At 42.3% G+C, this 24,532-nt stretch overlaps 2 protein-coding genes across 3 annotated transcripts in view; both read left to right on the plus strand.

The window, feature by feature from the left end:
- The window catches only part of aox6 (aldehyde oxidase 6), a 28,875-nt gene extending 17,226 nt beyond the window's left edge, over positions 1-11,649 (plus strand). Inside the window, exons 14-34 of one of the 2 annotated variants that reach the window (XM_080297542.1) lie at positions 150-334; positions 421-583; positions 660-737; positions 822-991; positions 2,731-2,857; positions 2,939-3,061; positions 3,237-3,333; positions 3,397-3,534; positions 3,624-3,780; positions 4,106-4,193; positions 4,787-4,873; positions 4,958-5,149; positions 5,232-5,459; positions 5,921-6,016; positions 7,013-7,216; positions 7,287-7,339; positions 7,417-7,531; positions 7,645-7,710; positions 9,758-9,946; positions 10,040-10,207; positions 10,479-11,649. In XM_080297542.1, coding sequence (XP_080153668.1) covers positions 150-334; positions 421-583; positions 660-737; positions 822-991; positions 2,731-2,857; positions 2,939-3,061; positions 3,237-3,333; positions 3,397-3,534; positions 3,624-3,780; positions 4,106-4,193; positions 4,787-4,873; positions 4,958-5,149; positions 5,232-5,459; positions 5,921-6,016; positions 7,013-7,216; positions 7,287-7,339; positions 7,417-7,531; positions 7,645-7,710; positions 9,758-9,946; positions 10,040-10,207; positions 10,479-10,529 — 2,775 coding nt within the window. In that variant the 3' untranslated portion in view covers positions 10,530-11,649. The remainder of the gene's footprint in view (positions 1-149; positions 335-420; positions 584-659; positions 738-821; positions 992-2,730; positions 2,858-2,938; positions 3,062-3,236; positions 3,334-3,396; positions 3,535-3,623; positions 3,781-4,105; positions 4,194-4,786; positions 4,874-4,957; positions 5,150-5,231; positions 5,460-5,920; positions 6,017-7,012; positions 7,217-7,286; positions 7,340-7,416; positions 7,532-7,644; positions 7,711-9,757; positions 9,947-10,039; positions 10,208-10,478) is intronic. The other variant, XM_026158183.2, reaches the window with a different exon arrangement.
- A 2,573-nt stretch (positions 11,650-14,222) lies between these two features.
- On the plus strand, positions 14,223-23,589 carry bzw1a (basic leucine zipper and W2 domains 1a). Its single transcript, XM_026158790.2, has 12 exons — positions 14,223-14,361; positions 16,731-16,804; positions 16,904-17,080; positions 17,167-17,261; positions 17,357-17,422; positions 18,841-18,976; positions 19,224-19,333; positions 19,423-19,593; positions 19,786-19,932; positions 20,879-21,017; positions 21,388-21,510; positions 22,950-23,589. Exons 2-12 carry the CDS (start codon positions 16,741-16,743, stop codon positions 22,979-22,981), a joined length of 1,260 nt encoding a protein of 419 aa, XP_026014575.1. The 5' UTR covers positions 14,223-14,361; positions 16,731-16,740; the 3' UTR covers positions 22,982-23,589.
- Positions 23,590-24,532: the final 943 nt, after the last annotated feature.

Below are 24,532 nucleotides of genomic sequence, written 5' to 3' on the forward strand. Positions count from 1 at the left end.
TACACCAACTTTATTCTTTATTTGTAAGAACATGCTGCGTCTCCTCCACACTGGTGACACATATTTTACTGTGTGGCTGTGAGCGTCTGTCATAGATTATGTGCTAAAGAGAAAACGATTACTAGTGCTGCACCTCGTCTCACCTGCAGGGGGAGTTTGTTCAGGCTTTACGCCACGCACCGAGGAAGGAGGCCTCCTTCGCCACCGTGACAGCCGGGATGAGGGTGATGTTCTCAGAGAGCTCCAGAGTGGTTCAGGATGTCAGTATTTACTACGGAGGGATGGGCCCGACCACAGTCAGTGCAGCCAAAACCTGCCAGGCCATCATCAGGAGGTCTCTTTGTTTTCCCCTCAATTTCCGCTCTCTACTTTACTTCATTACTTTCTCACCTTGTGCTGATTTGCTTTTCTTCCCTTCAGGCCGTGGGACGACGAGACCCTCGGCCAAGCCTACGACATCCTTCTGGAAGAGCTGGCCCTCCCTCCTTCAGCTCCAGGAGGGAAGGTGGAGTTTCGTAGGTCTCTGACTCTTAGTCTGCTCTTCAAATTCTACCTGGAGGTCCTGCACAAGCTGAAAGCAATGGTAAAAAGAGATCTACTTTAAAGAAATAGTGCAGGGTAATGTGGTAAATCCAACTGACTTAAATGTGTTTTTACAGAATGTGATCACAGACGAGGTCCCTGAGAAGATACAACCTTTACCCAGAGAGATCCAACCTGGCCTGCAGGAGTTCCAGGTTACAAAATGGCTTTCAGAATGGTTTAACTCAAAAACAGATGTGCTTTCTTCATAAACACGACTACTTCCTCTTCCTCATCAGCCTGTCTCAAAGGACCAGAGTAACCACGATGCAGTAGGGCGTCCCATGATGCATCGGTCCGCCATCAGCCAGGCCACAGGCGAGGCTGTGTACTGCGATGACCTCCCAAAGATAGAGGGCGAGCTCTTCCTCATAGTGGTCACCAGCTCCCGACCACACGCTAAGATCACGTAAGCACCAAATGGCAACGCCAACAAGGAAAAGCCAAAAACTACAGTTCCTCTAATGGCCACAGGAGGTGTCTTGTTCATGATCACAAGTAATTATGGTCCCTTCACACAGGCAGCACTAAAAAGCAGATTCTTCTGTTGCTTGCACTGCATAATAGGTTTCCTGCTGTGTCAGCAGGACTTCCACAGGGCTGTGGACTGACATACATTTGCGCGAACAATAGAAATGCAAAATAATGGATGCATACAGGAAACATGAAGACCATGATCAGCTGCAGGAAGTGACAGGAAAGGCAGAGCAATGCAGCCAGATGGACACAGATTTGCTTAACCTTTAAAACCTTAAAGCCTTAAAACATGGCTTCCACATCAGCAATGCAAAGCTATCTAAAAACCTGTATTCTATCCAAAGACCACCAGATGGCGATAGCTGAGCGATGACCTCTAGGTTTTGTTGTGTGTGTGCTCCTGGTCATGCTTTGTTTCCAAAGACAGATGGTGTCACTAACAAAAAGACAGACAGCAGATCTGGCGATGTTAATACTTTCATTGGGAGTCACTGAGATTACAAGGCAGTGCATCAGGGGGCCAGATGATGGTTTGCACATATGCAGAGGAGGGATGGTGGATATTCTGGACATGGGATGTTAAAGAAAATCATGCCTGTGCAGTTATGAAGGAGTAAAGTTACATTTTGTCTCTGGCTGTAAAGATGTTTAATTCTGCTGTAAAGTCAGGCATTTTAACATGGGACTCTATGGCGACTGACTCATGCTTGGAGTCCGCCTCAAGTGGTCACTAGAGGAACTGCAGTGTTTGGCGCATTATTGTTGGTTTCACTTTTGCAATCAACATTAGGGTTGGGCGATATGTAAAAAAAAAAAAAAAATTCCAACCGGCAATTGTGAGTCCAGCAATCGTGGGCGATATATTCGCGTATGCGCAGACTTTTTGATGGGCGGAGCAATGTAATCATGCATGGTCATCACGATTAAATTTTTTTTAAACACACTCGACCCATCTGGAGCACAGAACGGACGAACTCCCAAAATGCATTGACGGAGACATTTCAGGGATTTTGAGTCAGTCTGCGCTCCAGCTGGCTTAATTGTTAATCGCGTCAAGTCGTGTTAATTCGTAAAAAAAAACACTAAAGAAAAAAGTTGCCAATGTTTTTTTTTTTTTTTTGGGGGGGGTGTTTGGGCCAGATGAAAAAGGATGTAATCAAAGCAGTGTGCTGCTTGTGCAGACGTATAGTGCGAGCAAAGCACTCAAACACGACTAACTTACATGAGTATGTACGTGTCCACCATCCGGCTGAGTATGCTTGGCTATCACCAGCTTCTGCAGCTCCATCAACAAGCATTTGGGCGCACTCTGAAGAGGGTGCAGTGGCTCGCAGTTGAAAGAGGGTGCTTTTAAAAAAAAATACACAAATTTTTATTTTTTTTGGGGGGGGTTCTGTTGACTGCTTCTATTAGCTCCATCATTCTTAGCAAACTCACTCATGGGCAAATAAATAAATCACCCTGGTAAACTTCTCAAACACGACTAACTTGCATGAGCGATTGGACTAATGTTCATCCAATCGCCCCACCCTAGTCAACATAGACAAACTTCACTTTGGAGCTTTTGAGTTTCATTATCTTTAAATAACGAGCTTTAGTGCATTTACATTAGGAAAAAGAGGCTCTTTCTGGTGTTTTCATGCTGATATTTTGATGTTTGCTGTCTGACAGAGGGCTGGATGTGAGCGAAGCCCTACAGCTTCCCGGCGTTGTCGACGTCATCACAACCAAAGACATTCCCGGGAAGAAAGTCCGCACATTTTGCGGCTATAATGAGGAGCTGCTTGCCGAGAGCGAGGTAGAGCCTTCTGCGCACCCGCTGCTCTTTACTCACATTTAAACACTAATGGGGAAATTACGACACTCACCATATCTGCAGGTGTCGTGCATCGGTCAGATGATATGTGCGGTGGTCGCCGACACAAAGGCGCACGCCAAACGAGGAGCAGCAGCTGTAAAGATCAGCTATGAAGACCTGCCCGATCCCATTTTCACGATCGAGGTTTGACTTTTTACCCTTTGAGCATCTGCATCATGGGGAATACTATAGTTTGAGTAGTAAAACTGTTTCTGTTCCTTTACATCGGGGTGTTTTGCTCTGTTTTTTGATAATTCACTGGAGAAAATGCTAAAAGTGCAGATGGGTAAACTTTTCAACGTCACACTTTTTGTGACAGGAAGCCGTCGAGAAGTCATCTTACTTTGAACCACGACGTTTGCTTCAGAGGGGAGATGTGACTGAAGCCTTTAAAACTGTCGACAAGGTTTATGAAGGTAAAAGTTGTTTGAGAACAACGTCTGCTTTTTCTTTTTAAACTCTGCATGTTTTCTCCTCAGGGGAGATTCGAATTGGAGGCCAGGAGCATTTCTACATGGAGACGCAGAGCATGCTGGTGGTTCCCGTCGGCGAGGAGATGGAGTTCAACGTTTACATCTCCACTCAGTGGCCAACTTTGATTCAGGTAAACGGAGCAGGTGTGTGTCAGTGAACCTGAGAGTTACTCAGTGAGTAATGGCTCACCAGTGCTCACATGTTGAACATAAAAGACAAGTCAGAGCTGCAGGTGGGTTGGATCTCTCTGTGCAGGATGCTGTTGCCGAGACATTGAACATCGCATCCAACAGAGTCACTTGTCATGTCAAAAGAGTGGGCGGAGCCTTTGGAGGGAAGGTCACCAGAACCTCAGTTTTGGCTTCTATCACCTCGGTGGCTGCTTGGAAGTGAGTCCAAAGGATTAGCAAGTCTTTCACACAGGCTGGTCGGTAACCTCCAAGCCACAAATATCTGACAGAGGCCGTTCACTTTCAAAGTAAAAGGTCTACGTTACCAAAGCAATTGCAAGTAGGTTTTTGTTTCAGCACCATCTCTGTAGCCACTGGCCAACTAGTGGGGAATACAGCAATTTCCTTAACAGCTGGCAGTTGCTAAGGGTCGCTTACCTTCACTCTCTGGACCTGTGTTACTGAGGCCTGAAGAGACATTAATAAAGAAAAAGAAGCTGGAAAGTTCTTACATTTTGTTTTCTTTTATTATAACTGTTTAAAGGACCAATCGTGCCGTCCGCTGTGTCCTGGAGCGCGGCGAGGACATGCTCATTACAGGAGGCCGACATCCCACCCTGGGAAAATATAAGGTACAACCAAGCGCACAGGATATACCTTCTAATTTTTTAGGTGTTGCCCACTGTTTTGATTTTATTTTATTTATTTAGTTTTTAAGAAAATTACTTTTGAATTTCAAATATACTTGGTATCGTTATTTATTGGTTAGGATTCTGAGTGTTTTGTGTGAGGGGAGCCTTCCAGCGCTTTAATTATTCAAACAGTGTGATGTAAGACAGAACCAAGGTGCAGCAGAGTCTGCAGAGAGGTTTGTGTTTGTCTCTCAGCTGTAAAGGCTGATGTGGTATTGTCTGCACTCTACCGAGCAGGCGTGAAACGTGGATGCCTAAGTTTGTGACTCCAGTAACTCAAAGAAGCGATGTAGGAGTTTTAAATCAATACCATAGGTGTATCTACTAGGAGGTTGAGCGGTAGCTCCAGTATTTTTTGTAAAGAGTTTTCTTACATTTCTTACTTTCTTGGTGGTTTACAAATGTGGGCTTTAAAGGATTTCATCTTCAGTTTTGAAAGGTTGTGACCAAAAGATCTTTAAACTTTTTAGTTTTAAAGGCGTTGTTGACTTGTGTTCGTCATCATCCTGGGAGTTGACTGCTGTTTGTTTCAGGTGGGTTTCATGAATGATGGGAAGATTGTTGCTGCAGATTTCCAGTTCTTTGCCAACAGTGGCAACACTGTAGATGAGTCTCCCTTGGTAAGTGGAAAAAGGAAATGCTACTGGAGATAAATGTAAGTGAAACGCCAAAGAACGTAAGAGTGGATTTTGTGGTGTTTGCAGGTTGCTGAGAAGATGGTCCTCCACATGGACACCGCGTACAACATCCCCAATCTGCGAGGTCGCGGCACCGCATGCAAGACCAACCTGCCATCAAACACTGCCTTCAGGGGCTTTGGGGTGCCCCAGGGCCTGCTGATCGTGGAGAACATGATCAACGACGTTGCCATGGTGTTGGGATGCCCCGCCGACAAGGTTCCGCCCCAACCTCTCCTGCCACGAGCTCGACCAGGTTTACAAAACAGCATCTAATTAAATGTTTAAAATCCTTCATCAGATTCGGGAGATGAACATGTACAGGGGCCCTTCGACCACCCACTACAAGTTTGAGTTCAACCCCGAGAACTTGCTGCGCTGCTGGGAAGAGTGCAAGCGCCGGTCTGACTACAGTGCCCGCCGTGGCGCCATCGAGCAGTTTAACGAGCAGAACCGCTGGAAGAAGAGGGGGATTTCCATCATCCCCATCAAATATGGCATCGCCTTTTCAGATGGCTTCCTTAATCAGGTCTGATCTTATTCTGTCCCCGCAGGCTTGGAGTTTCCAGAGTTTTGTGCTCATGTTCACAAGTTTTTGCTGATGTGAAAGTCAGCAAAAACTTTGCCTTCATTGTTGGCGCCATACAAAAAGAAGCCATATCTAGTAATAGATCATGCAAAAGGGCATGGAGAGAGCTGCACAACACTGCATGACACCCTGTGATGTCACAATGACTCCGTGAAGTCTTGCAGAATGACACACTGCAAGAATATATCTTAGATTTTTACAGCTTACAGAAGCCAAAGAGCCAATTCTGCTCAAGTCCTGTGTGTAAAGACAAGAGCCTGTTTCAGGGTCTTTGTGTTTGTGTTTTTTGGGTATTTTTTTTTTCTTTGTAGTTGTTACTGCTGTGGCTGCGCGACTGCAGGTTGCATGCAGTCAGCTCAGTAGCCGCTTGCTTCTGTTTAGTTCAGTTTTGTTTGTGGCAGGCTGCAGCTTTGGTCCACATCTACAAAGACGGTTCGGTTCTGGTGAGTCACGGTGGGACGGAGATGGGTCAGGGAGTCCACACGAAAATGCAGCAGGTACTGTGTGAAGCACCTCACTGGAAACGACAAAAAAATGTGTATATAACAAAATATCATGTATTTGTGTATTTAAAAAAAAAAAAAAAAATGCACTCCAAAAGGTTAACTTAAATTAATTAGTGTTAATGTATGCATGTAAAAATCTTATAAATATAATAAGAAACACATGTTGAGCTATATAAATGTACAATGTAAATATATAAATGGAGTACATGGGGAAAAAAATAGCACGTCGAGATGTATAAATTAGGAATATGTTAAAAATAGTTAAATAATAAAATCATTTTGTGCATCAAAATCAAGAAATAAGCATAAAAAGACTTAAAGAATCACACGATAAATGCATTTATTTTAATGCTATTTAAAAGATAAGACAATTGTTGGGTGGATTAAAACAACAACAGCTTAACGGTATTGCTGCATATTGCATTAGAGCCTTCCAGTTTAATGTTTAACACCATTATATTTGGATAATCTGCGTGAGATAACTGTAGCACTGAAAACATGTGAAGGCAACAGACTGGTGAAGCGGTAGACACGATTTTTATTTTTACCTGCTTACAAAGGTTTACCTCCCGTTATGCTCGCTTCCACCATCGTTTTGCCACAAATGCAAAAAGGGCACCAATTCTAATTTATCCGCCACTGAAAATAGTTCCCGAGAGTTGCACTGTTTGAGGTGCAAATTTCACCGGCCAGGTCGCACCACGGGACATCTGTGGCTGCAATGAGCAGGTGTTAATTATTAGCTTATGTATCAGAAATGTTCAGTAAACTATTTTTGGCTTTTGGGGGGGTTTGGTTGTAGTTTTGAGACATTTGCAGATATTGACGTTAAGAGGATGAACATTAAAAATACTGTAAAGTTTGTGTCACTGCTGTTTTCGTTTTGTTGGTCTGTCTTTGGCCAGATTTGTGCTTCAGTATTATTACAAAAAAGCAGAAAAACACCAGATTTATGCCTTTCGGGGTCTGGCTTTTTCTGTTTGTTAGATTGCGAGCCGGGAGCTTCACATCCCGCCCTCAAAGATCTACATCAGTGAAACCAGCACCAACACCGTTCCCAACACTTGCCCATCTGCTGCGTCCTTTGGTACCGATGCTAACGGCATGGCGGTCAAAGATGCCTGCCAGATTCTGTACCAGCGACTGGAGCCAATCAGAAAGAAGAACCCCAAAGGAACCTGGGAGAGCTGGGTACGAAAATCCTTGAATGATGTTGTTAGATTTGGAGCATTTAAATAACATAACTTTTCTTTGAACGCAGGCCAATAAAGCATTTATGGAGAAGATCAGTTTGTCAGCGACTGGATTTTACAAGTATGATAGAAATCTCCCCCCACACCCATAATGGATGAAGTAGCAGTAAGTGACTGTATCTTCCTGTTTGTCCTCAGAGGTCCTGACCTTTACGTCGACTGGGACAAGATGGAGGGCCAGCCTTATGCTTACTACACCTACGGAGTGAGCTGCTCCGAGGTGGAGCTGGATTGCCTCACCGGAGAATACAGGGTCTGTCTGAACGGTCTCGACTCTGAATGCCACTTGCTGCAAACAGAAGGAATATTGCCAGAAAATAAAGGAATCCTTTTTTAGTTTTCTTTTCATGTTTGTGCTTCTTGCAGACGTTGAGGACTGACATCGTAGTGGATATCGGCAAAAGTGTGAACCCATCTGTGGACATGGGCCAGGTCAGACCTACGGCCATTTTACATCTTTGCATGACTGCCTGGCAGTTGTTTCAGTGTCATTAACCAACACAATGTAAACAGCATGAAAAAGACTGGAGCCAGAATTTGTGTTCTTGAGAAATAGTTCTCTGGGCTTTCTGAAGGTCTGCCAGAGCAGTAAAATCATACCTGCACAGAAAAACACACAGTGGAGCACTATCAGTCATGGATTGGCCTCCCCAGAGCTCGGACCTCAACATTATTGAAGCAGTGTGGGATCATGTTGACAGAGAACATAACAAAAGGCAGAAACATCCAAAGAAGAGCTTTGAATGTCCTTCAAGAAGCCTGGAGAACTATTCCTGAAGACTACTTAAAGACTAGGGCTGAGTATCGTCACTGATTTCTAGAATCGATTCGATTCCGATTCAAAAGGTCCTGAATCGATTCGATTCAGTTTGATTTGAATCTGGGAAATTTTGCCTCAGTCAGAAATATTATAATTCAGATCAGTACATTTACATATTTTTGTATCTATAAAAAGGAAGCTGACACTCGCAAGACTTTATCAAAGGTGTGAGCGTCACAGCAGAGGCCTTTGTGTCAAAGTAGCTGAAGATAAAACACAGAAAAACATGAGGGCGATTTTCCTGGCCTGGGATTTTATAAAAATATTCTGCAGTACATCGAAAACGAAAGAAAACCATTAATCAGCTTATGAACATTACCTCTGAAGTTACAGTGGTTTTATTAGAGACACGGCTGAGCGTTTTGCATTTTGTATAATTTTACAAAGTTTAAATCTGTTCAGTATAGAACAGCAGAAATTAGGTTTTCTTTTTGGAAGTGAGTAAAAGGAAAAGAAAAAAAACATCGGCCGACAGCGCTGTAAACAACAGTCTTGTGCGTAACAAGCAAGCGAATAATGCAGAAAACAGATTTCAGGGATAGACGGGAAACTGTTCTTGAAGTACAGAGAGGGAGAGAGAGAGCTGTGCATGAAGTGTGGGTTGTTTTGTTTTTTTTGTTTGTTTGTTTTTTTGTGGTGGATGCAAAACAGTAAAAGTCAGAGGGAATTCAAAACGATGTTTATGTGAAGCTTAGTTTGGATCTTCTTTTGCTGCTGGTTCAGTCAATATTGTTTGGAGAGAGATCAAACTAACAGCTTTAGAATCGGCGTAAACACAAAGCGCGGACCCGCCAAAACATCAGAATCAGCGAGCTGTCGGCTTTCAGCCCCGACCGTGTCCGTGCCATCGGTGAGAAAGCCACATCTCACTGATTTTGATCCGCGGGTCCGCGCTTTGTGTTTACGTCTTTGTGCAGAACCCGTGTAGCTGCTCTCATTTACCGTTTTAAATGTTTGGTGGTTGTCAAAATTTTGTGACGTTTCACCTGAGATTCTGGAATTTTGGGCAAAATACATTTGTATAAAACAATCGATTCAGGATTTTAATGAATTGATATCACGTTATCCAAGCCAGAATCCATCATTAAAACCCACCCTTATTAAAGACACGACAAAGCTAAGAGAGTTCAGAATGTGCTGAAGAATAAAGGTGGTCACACCAAATAAGTAATTCAGTTCAAATTATTATATAGTGCCAAATCAGAACAGCAATCCCCTCAAGGTGCTTTATATTGTAAGATAAAGACCCTACAATAATGCATTGAAACCCTCAGCAATCAAACAACCCACTGTGGGTAAGCACTTGGTGTAAATGGAAAAGAAAAGACTTGCTTTTTAACAGGGAGAAAACTCTGGCAGAACCAGGTTCGCGGAGGGCTGTCTGCAACCAAACCATGGCAATTTTAATCATTTAAAAAGGGGGAACCAGAGGTCCAGAGCCAAAAGTTACCTGAGCTGACCTTCAGGTTTGTTAGAACTGTTCAAACCCCCCCAGTCGATATGTATACTCAAGCCCGTTTGCACGGTTCAGTAAGTGGCTGCACCCATTTCACCCAGTGTTTTAAAACCTGAACAGCTGAATTTAGTTAAGTAAAAAAACAACTTTTAGCAGAGCGTAGTAATTAACGTCTCTCTCCTTGATTTCTTCCCTTCTCTCAGATTGAGGGAGCGTTCATGCAGGGTTTGGGTCTCTACACTCTGGAGGAGCTGAAGTTTTCTCCCTTCGGGCTGCTGTACACTCGAGGACCGTCTCAGTACAAGATCCCGGCGGTCTGCGATGTGCCGCTGCAGTTTAACGTCTACCTGCTGCCCGACTCTGACAACCCCTACGCCATCTACTCTTCAAAGGTCAGACACAAGGAGGAAGATTACTTCCAAACACCTCAGTCTTTTAGTTTTCTATTGTACTTGGTGCGTTGCTGATTTTTGTCTCCTGTGCAGGGTATTGGAGAACCCACCCTCTTCTTGGGCAGTTCGGTGTTCTTCGCCATCAAAGACGCCGTGGCTGCTGCTCGCTCCGATTCTGGTTTGAAGGGACCCTTTTCTCTAAACTCCCCTGCAACACCAGAGAGGGCCTGCTTAGCCTCTGCCTCCCCATTCACTCAGAAGGTAACTACACATGTCAGCTACACAATCTGGAGTTCGCCTAAACGGGACAGTTTGTAAACTTCAGGTCCTGTAACTGTAAATTTATGCTTACAGACAGGAAAGGTCGAGGAGTTCAGCTGTCACATAAACTTTAAGCACATTCTGCTCATATTAATGAGAGGCCACTGTGAGTGATGGCAGGAAGCTCATACCTGTGGGAATGATGATGGTGTGCAGAACTGTTTTGAAGACCAAAACTTTACACATTAATTCCTATTCTTTTTGTTTCCAGGTTCCAGCCAGCAAACCAGGGTCTTTCAAGCCGTGGGCCTTGGACATCTGAGACTGAATCAAACTAAAGATTTTAAACTAATCATTTTTAGCTAATATCAGGTGAAATTCACTTAGAGTAGCAAAAAATACCAGCCGCGGGGCAAAGGTGCTTTTAATCCACTTCAGTGTTTAACACCTTTACAGATTTTATTGTATCATTGAATTTAAGATTTCAGAAGCTAAACACAAATCACTGCGATGCACACGTCACACCTACCCACTGAGTCAAATACACACGGTTAACGCTGTTGTGCAGTCAAATTTCCTTTGATTTAAGACTGCATGTTTCACTTGCACAGAATCTGTCACAGAGTCCGATGATCATTTCTCTTCTTTTTCTTTTTTTGTGGTGGTCCACCACATGCACAGTGCAGTTAGTTTTTAATCTTTTATAGATATCTTTTTTTAGTTATTCTGTTACCAAATGTAACCAGAATTGTGGCCACTCGAGTGGGTTTCAGCCCGCAGACGTGTTCCTCATTTTTATTAATTTTAAACACAAAGAATCAACATTGTGATTGAATTAGATTTATTCTGTGTTATGGGAAATGCTCTGCCAATCAAAAATATACGTGAATGAGGTCGCTTTCTTGTTACCCGGAAGCATATCGCGCAGAGGAACGCGCACTCAAAAAAGGATCCCAACAAATTGGCGCTTTTGCGAATACGTTTGCTGATAGTAACACCATGTGATTCAGCTAATAACACAGGGATTTCATCATTTGTGAAGCCAGGCTGAAAACACTCAGCAATCTGTGCATTCACGACTGGATGTAATACCGGTAGCTTAGCTGTAGCATTTGTAGCTGAGGGCTTCAGCTTCCGGGTAACAAGGAAATGACGTCATTCACGTAGATTACTGATTGGCAGCGCTAACTCGAAATTTCGAGTTGCTTTTCTCAGAATATTGAGTTAATAAATCGGAATTTTGAGAAAATAACTCGGAATTTTGAGTTATGGATCTTTTTTTTTTTTTTTTTTTTTAAGTGGCGGAAACAGGCTTCCATAAATGTGAGACGATCGTCCACTTGATCTTTGGTTTTGTCTGAAGGCATTGATTTGTTTTGTGCTTGAATGCTTGATTTAGAAGGGAAAACATAAATTATGTTTAATAAAGCAAAGAAAATCCACCTTTTGTCTCTGTAAAACTAAGGATGAACTCAAAGTCACTTTAGAGACTAAGGCCATGCTGACTGGTACACGAGGATGATCACACCACAAGGATGATCTTCACTGGCTACAGCTGTTGTGCTGCTCATTAAAAGAAATGCCTAATCAGCCACTCACATGGCAGCAACTCTGCATGTTTAGGGACGTAGATGTGGTCAAGACGACCTGCTGGACTCCAAACAGAGCATCAGAATGGAGAAAAAATGTGATATAAGTGGCTTTGACTGTGGTGTGGTGGTTCTGCATATTTGAGCAGCTGCTGCTCTGCTCTTCCACACAACCATCGTAAACCTATCATAAATACAAATACTTTTTTTCTCTTTTCTTTCTTAAATTCTGCCATATTTGCCTATAACTAAAATATTTCTGTATATCAGGCAAATAACAAACTGAAGTCATGTTATATTACTAAAGTTTACCTGGCACAGTGTGAGAAATTAGTGAAGCACAACATTCAACCTCTAAGAAAATGATTTTCTTTAGGAATGTAGATAAATAACTGTAATTTGGCATCTTATTAGTTTTTATAAAAGTAAATTAAAAAAATTTTTTAGGGTGAAGTATTTCAATTAAAGAGCTTACAGAATAACATTTGTAATGGATTACTCACTACAGACGCTCTAACTGGGTTACTGGACTATTTGAAGGCAAAACTTTTATGTAACACAGACACTTGTGATTTATCGGAACAATACAACGTTTTGTTTTTTTTTGTTTTGTTTTTTGTCTTTGGCTGAAACTTAATTAGAACAGCAGAGTGTGTGTGTGTGTGTGTGTGTGTGTGTGTGTGTGTGTGTGTGTGTGCGCGCGTATCAAAGCTGGAAGTAGCAACTGCACTATCCTCGGGTGATTTCTGAATTCTGCATTTTGACGCTTTTTGTTTGCTGCCATCCTGTGTTTTGTTTGTTTTTCTGCACTAGAAAACACTGCATTTGGGTGATACTTTATTCAGCAGTTAGCTAGCTAGTTGGTAAGTTGCATCCATAAGCTGTACAGTATTACTTGTACAGTAATTGAATTTCATTCACCAACACTGCGTGATGGTGTTTGCCTCACAGCAAGTTGGATTATTTCTTTGATAATTATGTTAAAAAGGCTCAAATATGGCTGAATTGGCAACACAAAGGCTCGTTTCACCCTGTACCCAAAACACATCCTCATGATTCCCAAGACCTTTGGGAAAACATCCCGTGGACTGACTAGGCAAAAGCTGAACTTTTCTGGAAGGTTTGAGTCCCATTACATCAGACATAAAACAACTTCACAGCAACAGTCTGATGGTCTGGGGCTGCTCTGCTGCTTCAGGATGAGTTGCTGTAATTGATGGAACCATGAATTCTGCTCTCTACTAGAAAATCCTGAATGAGAATGTCTGAGCATTAGTTCATGCCCTGAAGATCAAGAGCACTTGAGTTCTGCAGCAGGACAATGACCAGAAACACACCAGTGCAAAAGTAAAAAATAAAAATCGAGGTTTTGGTGTGATCGGACACTGATAAAGGGAAAAATGTTAGAATATGTAGGGAACATGAAAGGGAATGTAATTTCACCTGGAAATATCAATCATATGTTTATTGTGTGCATATATGTATATGATAAATTAATAAATGAACCTATATGTAGTGTGTTTGGGTCTGTGAGCTATTTTCACTGTTTACCTAAAGGAAATTAGTTTCTTTTTTTATTTTAGCCACAGAATACTTCCCTTTGGGTGATTTTCCATGAAGAACAAATCGACTAACACATTTTCAGAGACTTCAAGCCTTATGCATTTATATCACACAGGTGGTGTTCATGCCATAAAGGTATGGAGGTACTTTTTCCCTTCACTCTGTCCTCTCCCTGCATGGCCTGCTGTTCGTTTGTGCTCCAGCATCCCGGCACATTTTACCCTATGTGTAGTAAGTGAAAAAATTGGAACTTTCTACCAGTTAGGTTTTTTAATCTATTATCTAATTATTTTGGCATAGCATGAATGGCCATGTGGGAGATCGTTATCAGTAAACATAAAGCTTATGAAACATAAAACTTTACACCTTCGTTCATGTTTTCCAGTGCTGTTAATTAGGTCCCAAATTGGAGTCTGATGGGCCGATTTTGGCCCTTAGGTCTTATGTTTGACATCTCTGCTATACAGGGATAAAGTGCAAGAAATGCATATCCAGACTGTTTATGTTGTATAGACTGACATAAATCTGCTCCTAATCAAGTTCATTTATATTTTTTCAAGATAAACATGTTTTTTTTCACTCACATCTGTTATTCAGTTACATTTTATCACAAAAAATAAGCAGCATTTCATATTTGAAATATGAACCATGTATGTGGTAAACATCTGTTATGTATTTTTACATACATTGTTATTGATGCACTGATTTAATAACACAATAACTTAACACTGGCTGAGTAACAAAAACAGGAAGACCACGCAAGGGTTAGCTACATAAATATACTGTAATGTATTTCAAAACAAACAAACAAAGAAAAAGCTTTCTGTATCAGTAAATTAAACGTTTTTGTTCAAAGGAAATCCCCTTTAAAAAGCGCATGCGCAGCGGGCGGAGCCTGCGGAAGTCCTGACGGGAAGGTCTTTTTGTTTGGGCCGCTCAGATACTCGACACTTTGCTTCCATTCCTCGGCTTCACAACCGTTTTTTATCTGCATTAATTTCGGTGAGTACTCTCATTTTCCGGCTCCTCGCCTCGGTTCCCACGCCACCCTCTCCTTGCGTGTACTGATGTGGCCTGTTTGAAGGCAGGAAATTTTGCTTTTTGGGTTTTGTTCGGCCTGGGAATGTTGCCATCATGGGCGCCGCCGGAGGGCGAATTTTAACTTAGCATTAGCTCCATTACAGAGCAGATTGCGGCTCTGCTTTGTTGTTATGGATGGGGTTTTTTTTTCATGACAGCTCGACAGGTGGTTGTGTTTTATAGTCGATGGAGTGCTGATGCGGTGAATTTTCTTGCGTGCGTGAGCCGAGGCTGAACGGTAATCAAACGTGGTTAGCGTGCTAGCGGGCCCGGCTACCTTGCTCGGCGCATGGCGAGGCCTCGAGTTAGCCTGTGCTAATCCACAGTTAGCCAGCTGCTCAGAAAATCCCTCATTGCTCGCGAGCGGAAAGCTATCCGTGGGAAATATCCGTGGAACGTGCTCGCGTTGAGGTCACACCTGTGTACTGTGATTGAATTAAGCAGTGTCGTGCTGATACATCTGGTTATTTCCACCTCCCAGCATCCACCTTTATAGCCCCGCAGATTGTCTTTTGTCTGTCGAGTACTCCTTCACCTTTGTGTGAGTAGCTAGTCAAAGCCCGGGGGGAGGAAAAGCAGCCGTACTGGATTTAATTTACTTTGAACTAAATCTGTATTATGTCAGGCTGTTTTTAATAGATTAAGGAGGCTTTCCTTGGAGTAAGATAAATGAAGTCAGAACAGCTAAAACTAAACAACTGCATGCTCGCGGATAGTGGTTAACTACACTGCCATTTAAAACTGATAAATGCGCATCTCTTAGAGTTAAATACTTTCTAACGTTCTCTGTGTTTGTGAAGGCAGTGGTTACAGATATACACGTTACTTGGTTTAATCTTAAGAGGCACGTGAACGTCTCAGCTACAGCAAAATAACTTACACAGTGAGTTTCCTTGACATTAATCCAGCTGTTGACGGACCCTGAGCCTGGATAGAAGAGAGTTTGGGATTTAGGAGGGAAATGAAGCCATCACTGCAAAGAAAAGGGGTGTCATGGGTTTAAATACTCAAACATGTTTACACTCTTTGGTAGAAATGGAGGGGGGAAATTGGACATGAAAGGGAAAAGCGTCAAGAAATATCAGCCCCTTGGCTGTTATCTGTTAATAAGATGACATTTACTGCCCTGTTTTGTCAGCTGATGGGACTAAATGTTGAGCTGAAGTCTTGGAAGCTGGTCTTTTTTTCCCTTCCCTAATTTGCACTCTTTTTTCTACTTATCTCTATCAACTCAGTTTGACTGATTCCCACACAGTGAAGGAACATTTCAGCCAGTGTAGTACTGCAGTTTCTCTCAGGGATGTACAGATGCTGCTGGCTGAAATGTCCCAGAATTATTATTATTATTATTCTAAACCAGTGGGTTATTAGTGTGTAAAGGCTACTGTGTGTTTGTGGCTCAAAAAAAGATCAAAACTGGGTGTTATTCATCGTTACTGTTATCAGCGTGTTGCTTTTTCAACAGGGATCCATGAATTAAAGGAACAATGTGGTTACTTTTATCATTGTCTGGAAGTAAGACATGGTTAACAAGCATGATTTGTGGCCTTTGTGGTTTGTTGCTGAAGAACTCAGACTTTAAAACATTTAAGTAAATTAAAATGAAGAAATTGTTGCTTCACTACTAGGTTTGTTTTTCTTTTTTTGCTGAGTGTGCACTTTTTTTGTTTTGACTGCTATAGCAAGGGAACATTTCGTCCTGTGATAACACTTTGGTTACTTTCACAATGAACCTCATCGCGGGCAAAGAGTCGGGCCTTTTCATTGTTTGTACCTTTTAAGGGTTTTTACACCCTGTTAAAATGAAAGGGGGAATGTGTTTTAGTTAAATAGGAACTAATGCATTTCCAAAAATACCATTTTGATAATAATTTAACTCCATGAGCCTTCCTGTATGACTCGCAGCGTCCTTCAAATATTCATGATTACTTTTGAAATTTATCCTCTCTTTAAAGTGAGAGAAATAAAAGCCTGGCTGAAACTGAACAGGTTTTAAGTTAAAACTAAACTGAAAAGAATAAGCCAACTCTGGAAACTCCCAGAGAGTAAACTGATTGAAAACAAACTGAAACTAAGTTCTTACAATAAAAACTTTTCATCTCCGGTCGGTGCCACCAGCTTTTTGAATTACCAGCAGACTCTAAAGTCATTCTACACAGCCCATTGTTACAGGACGTGTGGATAACCCGGCTTACGCCCAGGTGCTGGGAGGAGAAAACATAATTACAGGGCCCGTTGATGAGTTGCCTGTGCAGCTAAACATTAACTCTGTGTGTTCTCGTCTCTTTCAGGGTGTCTTTTATGAATAATCAAAAGCAGCAAAAGCCAACGCTAACAGGCCAGCGTTTCAAAACGAGGAAAAGAGGTGAGTGCTGATTCCTGGATCCACTGATCCCCAGCCCTGCTGTTCCACACTCTGCTTTCATTTCTGAATCAACGTTTGTGTGTCGTTGTCTTCCCACAGATGAAAAGGAGAGATTTGACCCTACTCAGTTTCAAGAAAGTATCGTACAAGGCTTGAATCAAACTGGCACTGATTTGGAAGCGGTCGCAAAGTTCCTCGATGCCTCTGGCGCCAAGCTTGACTACCGCCGCTATGCAGAGACACTCTTTGACATCCTGGTGGCTGGCGGGATGCTGGGTGAGTTGCGACATGTTTTGTCGTCACTTGTGTGCAGAAATGTGTGTAATACATGTATATATTTACCTTTTTATGTGTGTCTGCAGCCCCAGGAGGGACTCTCTCTGATGACATGACCCGCACAGAGTACTGCCTCTTCACGGCACAAGAAGACCTGGAGACAATGCAAGCATATGCTCAGGTCAGTCCCTGTTAATGAATGCGTTTTAAAAATGAAGCACGCGTGACAAGCAGGTAATGCTCACAGGCCGTTTCTTCTCTTTGACTCATAAACAGGTTTTTAACAAGCTGATCAGGCGTTACAAGTACCTGGAGAAGGGTTTCGAAGAGGAGATCAAGAAGGTGAGCAATAACTGGATCCTGATAAGGGGATAAGTTCAAACTGGGCTTAGCTGGTTGGAACGGTTTGAGGCAGAGGTTGCCAGCTGTTGATTGCAGTTCCCTTCGTTTGTTTTCAAGATAACAAACTTTTTTCCCCCAAAGCAAGGCACTATGCAGCAGACGAAGTACATAATGTACTGTAGATGTTTTAAAAGTTTCTGAATTTCTTAATCTAAAAATAAAATTTCATTGGTGTTAAAAGTTTTAATTGCGGACTTTTGAGTTTCCCACAAGCCGACTAAACAAGACTAAAGTCAAAATTGATTAACTGATATTTTTCATGCTCTTATTTTGAAGGCTGAGCCTCTGCTATCCCTGTTCTTTTAATGTGCTCCAACTTTAGAGCAGTCTGTTCGCTGCTGTTGCGGCCCTTGTAGTTGGTCAGCTCTCATGAACCTCTGTTCCTGTGGTTGGACAAACTCCCAGCTGCACCATCTTGGATGCTAGCAGTTTCAGCAGCCATGATCTTTGAAAGTACAACTGCAGCACCAGATCATACCTTTAAGTGGTCGGGCTGTTTGAGGTGTTTTTGACTGCCAGTAATTGGGGGGTTGGGCCTTGATTATACTTTGTCTGCTCGTGTCTGAGTGACATCCACAAGCCTGAATTTGCGTTGCAGTGCACCACTTCAAAGAGCTGAAATGGGAACGACTGCTTGGCTGTCGGGTCTGTCAGTGTAGTCAAGGACTTTGTGCCGCTGGATCATTATGTGGTGCTTATTTAATGCTTGTAAGCACAGTACTAGGAAGCGTAGGATGGGTGTGTGACACCATACATGGAGTTTAAGTCCTGCTGTAGAAAACTGGTGCCATAAGCACAAAGACTGCAGTCAAAGATGGAGCTGATGTCCACTGATGGGATAAGAAATTAATTGCTGCATGGTGTGCGTTGTTTTCTTTCACACCACAGGAGGTGCTTTTTCTTCACGTGCCCTTACATTTCCGCAAATGCGAGCAGCTCTGTGGGAAACGACCCACCTGTTGCTGGGGATAAGTTGGGCCTTTTTATCGCAACTCTTGAACGGTTTGCACAATTGATAAAATCTAATGGGATTTGGAAACAACTGTGCACTTTTCAATGATGTTAAGGGCATTGCAGTGATCCCAGGCGTGGTGTCACAGCAGCCCCATGAAGTTACACTAGTTTATTGCTGATACAAACATTTTAAAACTCTTGACCGTCCACAGAAGCTCAAAATACAAACTTTTAATGTGTGGTAACCCTGGATTTGATTTGCTTAAAAGGTTATTCTCAACATGTCTGGAAAGAAATTTCTTTAGTGGAAGGGAGTTTTAACATCTCTAGGGATGTAAGTATGCCCACAGTTTTTGTTTTTCAAGCTTAAACATGCATTAAACTTGTCTGCGTTCTCTTTGTAGTTACTGCTGTTTCTAAAGGGGTTTACTGAGTCTGAGCGCAACAAGCTCGCCATGCTGACCGGCATCCTGCTGGCCAACGGCAGCATATCAGCCTCCATCCTGAACAGTCTCTTCAACGAGAACCTCGTCAAAGAAGGTAAGGACAAACGTCTTAAGTCTGGGTTTGCAGAGATGCATGGCTCAGAAACGGTCAGAAAGCTGGTCGGGTATCAGTGACAGCAACAGTTTGGTGGTTTCGTCCTGCAACACTGACACTTTCTGTGGTTCTTGTGTGCAACAGCTTCCCTGGGAAGCTTAACATTAATTAGGGCAGTCAAATTAATTTAAAAAAGGAGTTGGTTTTGTGTTCAGAAGAAGCTCTGACCTGTGTCATCTCTGTCCAGGCGTTTCTGCAGCCTTCGCTGTCAAGCTGTTCAAGTCATGGATCAACGAGAAGGACATCAACTCTGTTGCTGGCAGTCTTCGCAAAGTTGGCATGGACAACAGGCTGATGGTAAGCAAAAACACAAGTCAGGGGCCACGTGTCGACCCATTCCTGCTGCCAGTGTCTCACTGGTGTGTGAACATCCTTCTCCTCCTCAGGAACTCTTTCCGGCCAACAAACGGAGCTGCGAGCATTTTTCGAAGTACTTCACCGACGCCGGGCTGAAGGAGCTGTCTGACTTCGCCCGCAACCAGCAATCCATCGGCGCCCGCAAGGAGCTGCAGAAGGAGCTCCAGGAGCAGATGTCCCGAGGTGACCCTCTGAAGGAGGTGAGGCCACAGGCTGACTTATTTAAATGCCTAATTTATCATAAAAGATATACACTGAGCTCTGAACAACAGGTTTTTAACACTTCTGTTTTTGCTCCACTCAGTTTCTCTGAATGAAAAAGCACAGAAACAGATGTGTGCTTCATTAGTGACTGACGTGTGTGATTAACCTCGCTGCCTTCCCTCCTTCAGATTATCGCCTTCACTAGGGAGGAGATGAAGAAGGCCAACCTCTCTGAGCAGGCCATGATCAGCATCATCTGGACTAGTGTGATGAGCTCCGTGGAATGGAACAAGAAGGAAGAGCTCGTGACCGAACAAGCCATCAAACACTTGAAGGTACGCAGCAGGGCCGAGGAGCACAGCTGTGGTTAAAGCGCTTAAAGGGATTAATTCATCATTATTAATTAATGAACCTGTGCAGGAAACGCGACTCTACGGCTGAAGGCTTATCCCGCAACCACAGCTATGTCTTACTTCAAAGTAAAAGCCTTGGAATATTTGAATTGAACAGGATTTTCAAGTTGGTGGCAGATTTGCAAAATAAAAGCCTCCCGTTTAGTTCATTGTGCCTCTAGTCCAGCAGTAGCAACAATCTCACTGCAATAAATCCCCAAATTACAGCGTCTATTTATTATTGCCAGTAAATGTTCTCTTTTCAAGTGTCTAAACATCCTCAAACCCATGAACTTCAAGACTAATGAAGACTTTATTATGGGGCTAACACATGTGGGGGTGCAAAACACCTCAATAGCATCACCTACAAAACTAACCTGTGAAATTTGATTCATTTTGTCCATCTTGGGATGTTACACATGTATCTCAGTGGAAACATGCCCTAAACCCCATTTTGGAAGGCTGGCATTTTAAAGTCAAGAGGCAGGTTTTGTAGTATTTATTGGGTCTATGGCGCCACCTACAGTATTTCAATAAAGGAGCCCCAGCACTTGATTTTAATCTGCTTGCATGAAATTCAGTGGCCTCGTGTAATATCCCAAGTTGAAAAGGCATCTTTGTGCCTTCTAAACCCAACAGGAAGTCTACAAGTATCTTGGTTGCTATTGAAACTCAGAGTTAGATGGATAAATGTGATTGGTCTGTTTGACCGACCTGAAAACTTTTAAGGAAGAAAATCACAAAGCTGCATGAGAAGCTGTTAAAGCTCGTGTACATCAATCAATCTGTCCCAGACTGTTGGTTGGTGAAAGGAAACGGCTCCACGTGTACCACAGTATTGCTCCCTGCAGCTTTACATGCTCTAATTTAGCGGCTTCTTTCTCCACAGCAATACAGCCCTCTGCTGAAAGCCTTCACCTCCCAGGGTCTGTCTGAGCTCAGCCTGCTGCTGAAGATCCAGGAGTACTGCTACGACAACATCCACTTCATGAAGGCCTTTCAGAAGATCGTGGTGCTCCTCTATAAAGGTTGGTGCTACAGCAGGAGGAAAAAGCTTGACTGTGACAGCTTGTCTTGTCGTCTTTTAGGTTTATGAAAGGTCATTTTTCCCATTTCCTGACTTTAAAAAGCTGTTTCTTGAATGTGCTTGGTGTCTTTTTTTTTTTTTTTTTTTTTGCTACCCAAACACTAGAAAGTCTGGCTTGGCATTGTCCTTTTTACACACAGCTTCAGCTTTGATTGGTCTTAGATTTCCCCCACAAGTCCAGATTGTTTTTAATAGAGAAACTCTCACCAAGCATCAGTAAATTGTTTCTTTGAATCTTTACAAAGGTTTCAGGCTCTCCTGGTGGAAGTTTAATGTGCCCGCCCTCCTCACAGTCCTGTTTTCTCTTTCAGCGGATGTATTGAGTGAAGAGGCCATACTGAAGTGGTACACTGAAGCCCACCTTGCCAAGGGGAAGAGCGTTTTCCTCGAGCAGATGAAAAAATTTGTGGAGTGGCTGAAGAATGCTGAGGAAGGTAAAGATGGAGAAATAACCTGCACTTCCTGGGTTTTGTGTGTTTTGAGGAGCTGTGTTCAGAGCTGATGGCATATGCTCAAAACCTGAAAGGCCACTAAAAGGTTAAAGGAGCTCTGCATTGAACAGGCCAGTTAGACATGCACCTGTCACGTTGTATGATTAAAGGCATGTATAGACATGTACCTGAGTGTATTTATGACAACAAAGGAGTTTATACTATATATGAATTTGCTAAAGCTTTGTTTTAGCTTGTTAGCTGACTCAATCACAGGTCAATATGAAATGCTTGAGATGTTTTACAGTCACATGACTACTACCCACATGGTAATTGATGCTGGCATGTCAGGTAACAGAGCTCGATCGGTCCACAACTGGTTGAAGCACCACAAATGCTCTGTGGTGTGGCCATGTAATGGGAAGTCGAGCACCAGCTGTGGCTACAACCGTAGCTTGCCTCCACCAGTGTGAGTGAGAGAATGAATGAATAGTGGCGTTGAAAAGCGCTATATAATTATTATTATAATAATCTGGCTGGCCATCTGTGCTAGTGTATCAGGATGTTTGTTATAAAACTTGAAGCTGTAGCTTTAGCCAAAGTATAATGCAAAATGCCTCTATAAATGGCCCTAGAGTAAGTGGCAATCTTGCAAACGACAATCACCAGGGAAAATGTTCATTTCCAAACGAGCTGTTGTTTGGCGAAATTGATCACAAGAGGGGGCTGAACCAAAAACCTGGTTACAAGTACTTTGCTTGGAAGATGCAAACTATTCCTGAGTGGCAGGGAAACTTGAAATAAGTCCAAAAAAGTTCCTCTAAAGTCATCGGTTGCTTCTTTTTTGCAATATATTTGCAGAGTTGAGGTACAAGTTCAATTTCTCCAATTCTGGCTTATGTCAAAAGTTTCACACCCACTTGGCGAGTGGTTTGCAAGTATTTTGTCTCAGTTGCTCCTAGTTTGCAGGTTTTGTCTGTGCAATTGAGACAAATTGTCACCAATCAAGGGGTTTCCATGCAGCCTTTTTGTTACTGATTTTTACCCAGCACTAACAAACTGGCCAGAATAAAAGTTTCTCTAGTGACTGATGGTTGCCAGGCGTCACAAACAGTCTCTAATCCTGGGAGAGTGAGTATTTTTCTTGTTTGAAATCCTCTGAAACCAGATCAGTGTTTAGTCCTGATGTATTCACTGGAGCAAAGGATGACTGCATGCTGTTTGGTTTTTAGTGGCGAGTTCTTCACATGCACAGGGTGCTGGAGGCAACCAGGTAGTTGGGAAAGGTCTCAGTCTTTAAATGACTGTACAGTCATGAGAAAAAGGAGGTCTTAAATACTTTAAAGACAATCACAATCAAATCATCGTTTTACTCATTCACAAGATGTTGTAAAGTGATCAGCGTCTTGACTGATTCGTCCTCTTGTGTTTTCTCTCGGCAGAGTCGGAATCGGAGGAAGAGGAGGCGGACTAAAACCTCAATTGCCAGACGAGCTTTGTTTTTCTTTTGTTTTTCTTTTAAAAAGTAGGAGCAGGAGCAGTAGAATGTCTTTGCCCTTTTCCCTCCTTCTACATCCTGTTACGGTTTATTTATCCACAAATGCAAACAATCCTCCACCACTACCAAACGCTTAGTTTGTCCAAATAAAACGGGTCCTTAACTCGCAGTATGGAGGGCAGTGGGAGCAGAAAATGACAAATTCTCCCCTTCTCTTCCCTTTGGTCATTTTGATGTAATTTGGATTATGAAAACGTGTTTGATTTTCAGTGGCTGCTGCTCATAAGTCTGAGGTTCATCTTCATGCGACTACAGCCAAAGTCTTTTCTTTCTCCCCCTCTTTATTTTTTTCTTTTTAAAATTGACTCGGCTCATTGTTTTGGCTCCTGTTCGGTCTTAAACTTCGCCTTCTTGACTTTTTGGGTAAACTTGTACTGCCTGTCGAGGTCACTCCGGTCAGTTTGTCAGAAGACACGCCCCCCTGTAAAATGCCTCGCCAGCTAACGATTATTATTGGTTTCTACTTTCTTTAATCTGATAAGCCGATTTGACTTTTTTATGAAATAAAGATTATTGAAACTGTTCTTCCTGTGCTTTGTTTTCATTTTACTTCAGTAATTGTAACTTTGGTCTCTAGGACTATGAAGCTACAAATGGTGAACCATGGCAGGTCGCTAGGGACAACTGTGACCACCTAGGGAACGCAAACTAGAATTTGGAATAAAGTTTAAAGCATTTCACGCTTTAAAGGGGTTGCTGACCAGTCTATAGACATGTCTGAGGCTTAACTGTGCAAAGAAAGCACATTCTGATCTTAAGTGGGCCAAAGGGGTGAGATTCCTGTTTCAATGTAAATAAGTTTACACATTTAATTTTAAAACTGGGAAATGTTAATAAAATTAGTTGAAAATGCACCAGAGTTGGCCATGAGCTAATTTTCAGCTGTAGTCCCAGTTTGGGTCTTGAAAGAACACTAGAATCAGAACGCATCAATTTTATATAAGGAGAAGGGACATACTGGCTAAAGTAAAACTTAGCTCAGTACTGACATTATCATTCAACAGTCTTCAGTTTTCATTGAAAATGTGTTCTGATCTTTGAAACTAATGGGTGTGATCTTCCACTGTTGCACAGCCTTTACAGAAAATGCATTAAGACCAGACATCCTTTAAAGGAATAATATAGCCCTCTCTATTCAAATGTGTAATTTGGTCTCTTTTTATCCTGGTGGTAATGAACTAAATCAATGAGGAGCTATATTGTTTCATAATTGATTTAATTAAAGATGCAAATTCATGTATTTGATAAATGCACTAAACTCATATGGGTTTTTAATGCATCTATTATATGAAGAGTAAAGGAACTGAGCTGAACAAAATAATACTAAAATAATATGGAGGACAAAATGTATGTAACTTAAGCTGTATGAACGTATTTCATATATATTTAAGTTGTCAATATTAAACTATATTACAAATCTTTTTTTTATTTATTTGGGACTTAAAGTTTAATTAAGAGTTGATATCT

The sequence above is a fragment of the Astatotilapia calliptera genome, chromosome 23 (assembly GCF_964374335.1).
Source record: "Astatotilapia calliptera chromosome 23, fAstCal68.1, whole genome shotgun sequence".
NCBI lineage: Eukaryota > Metazoa > Chordata > Actinopteri > Cichliformes > Cichlidae > Astatotilapia > Astatotilapia calliptera.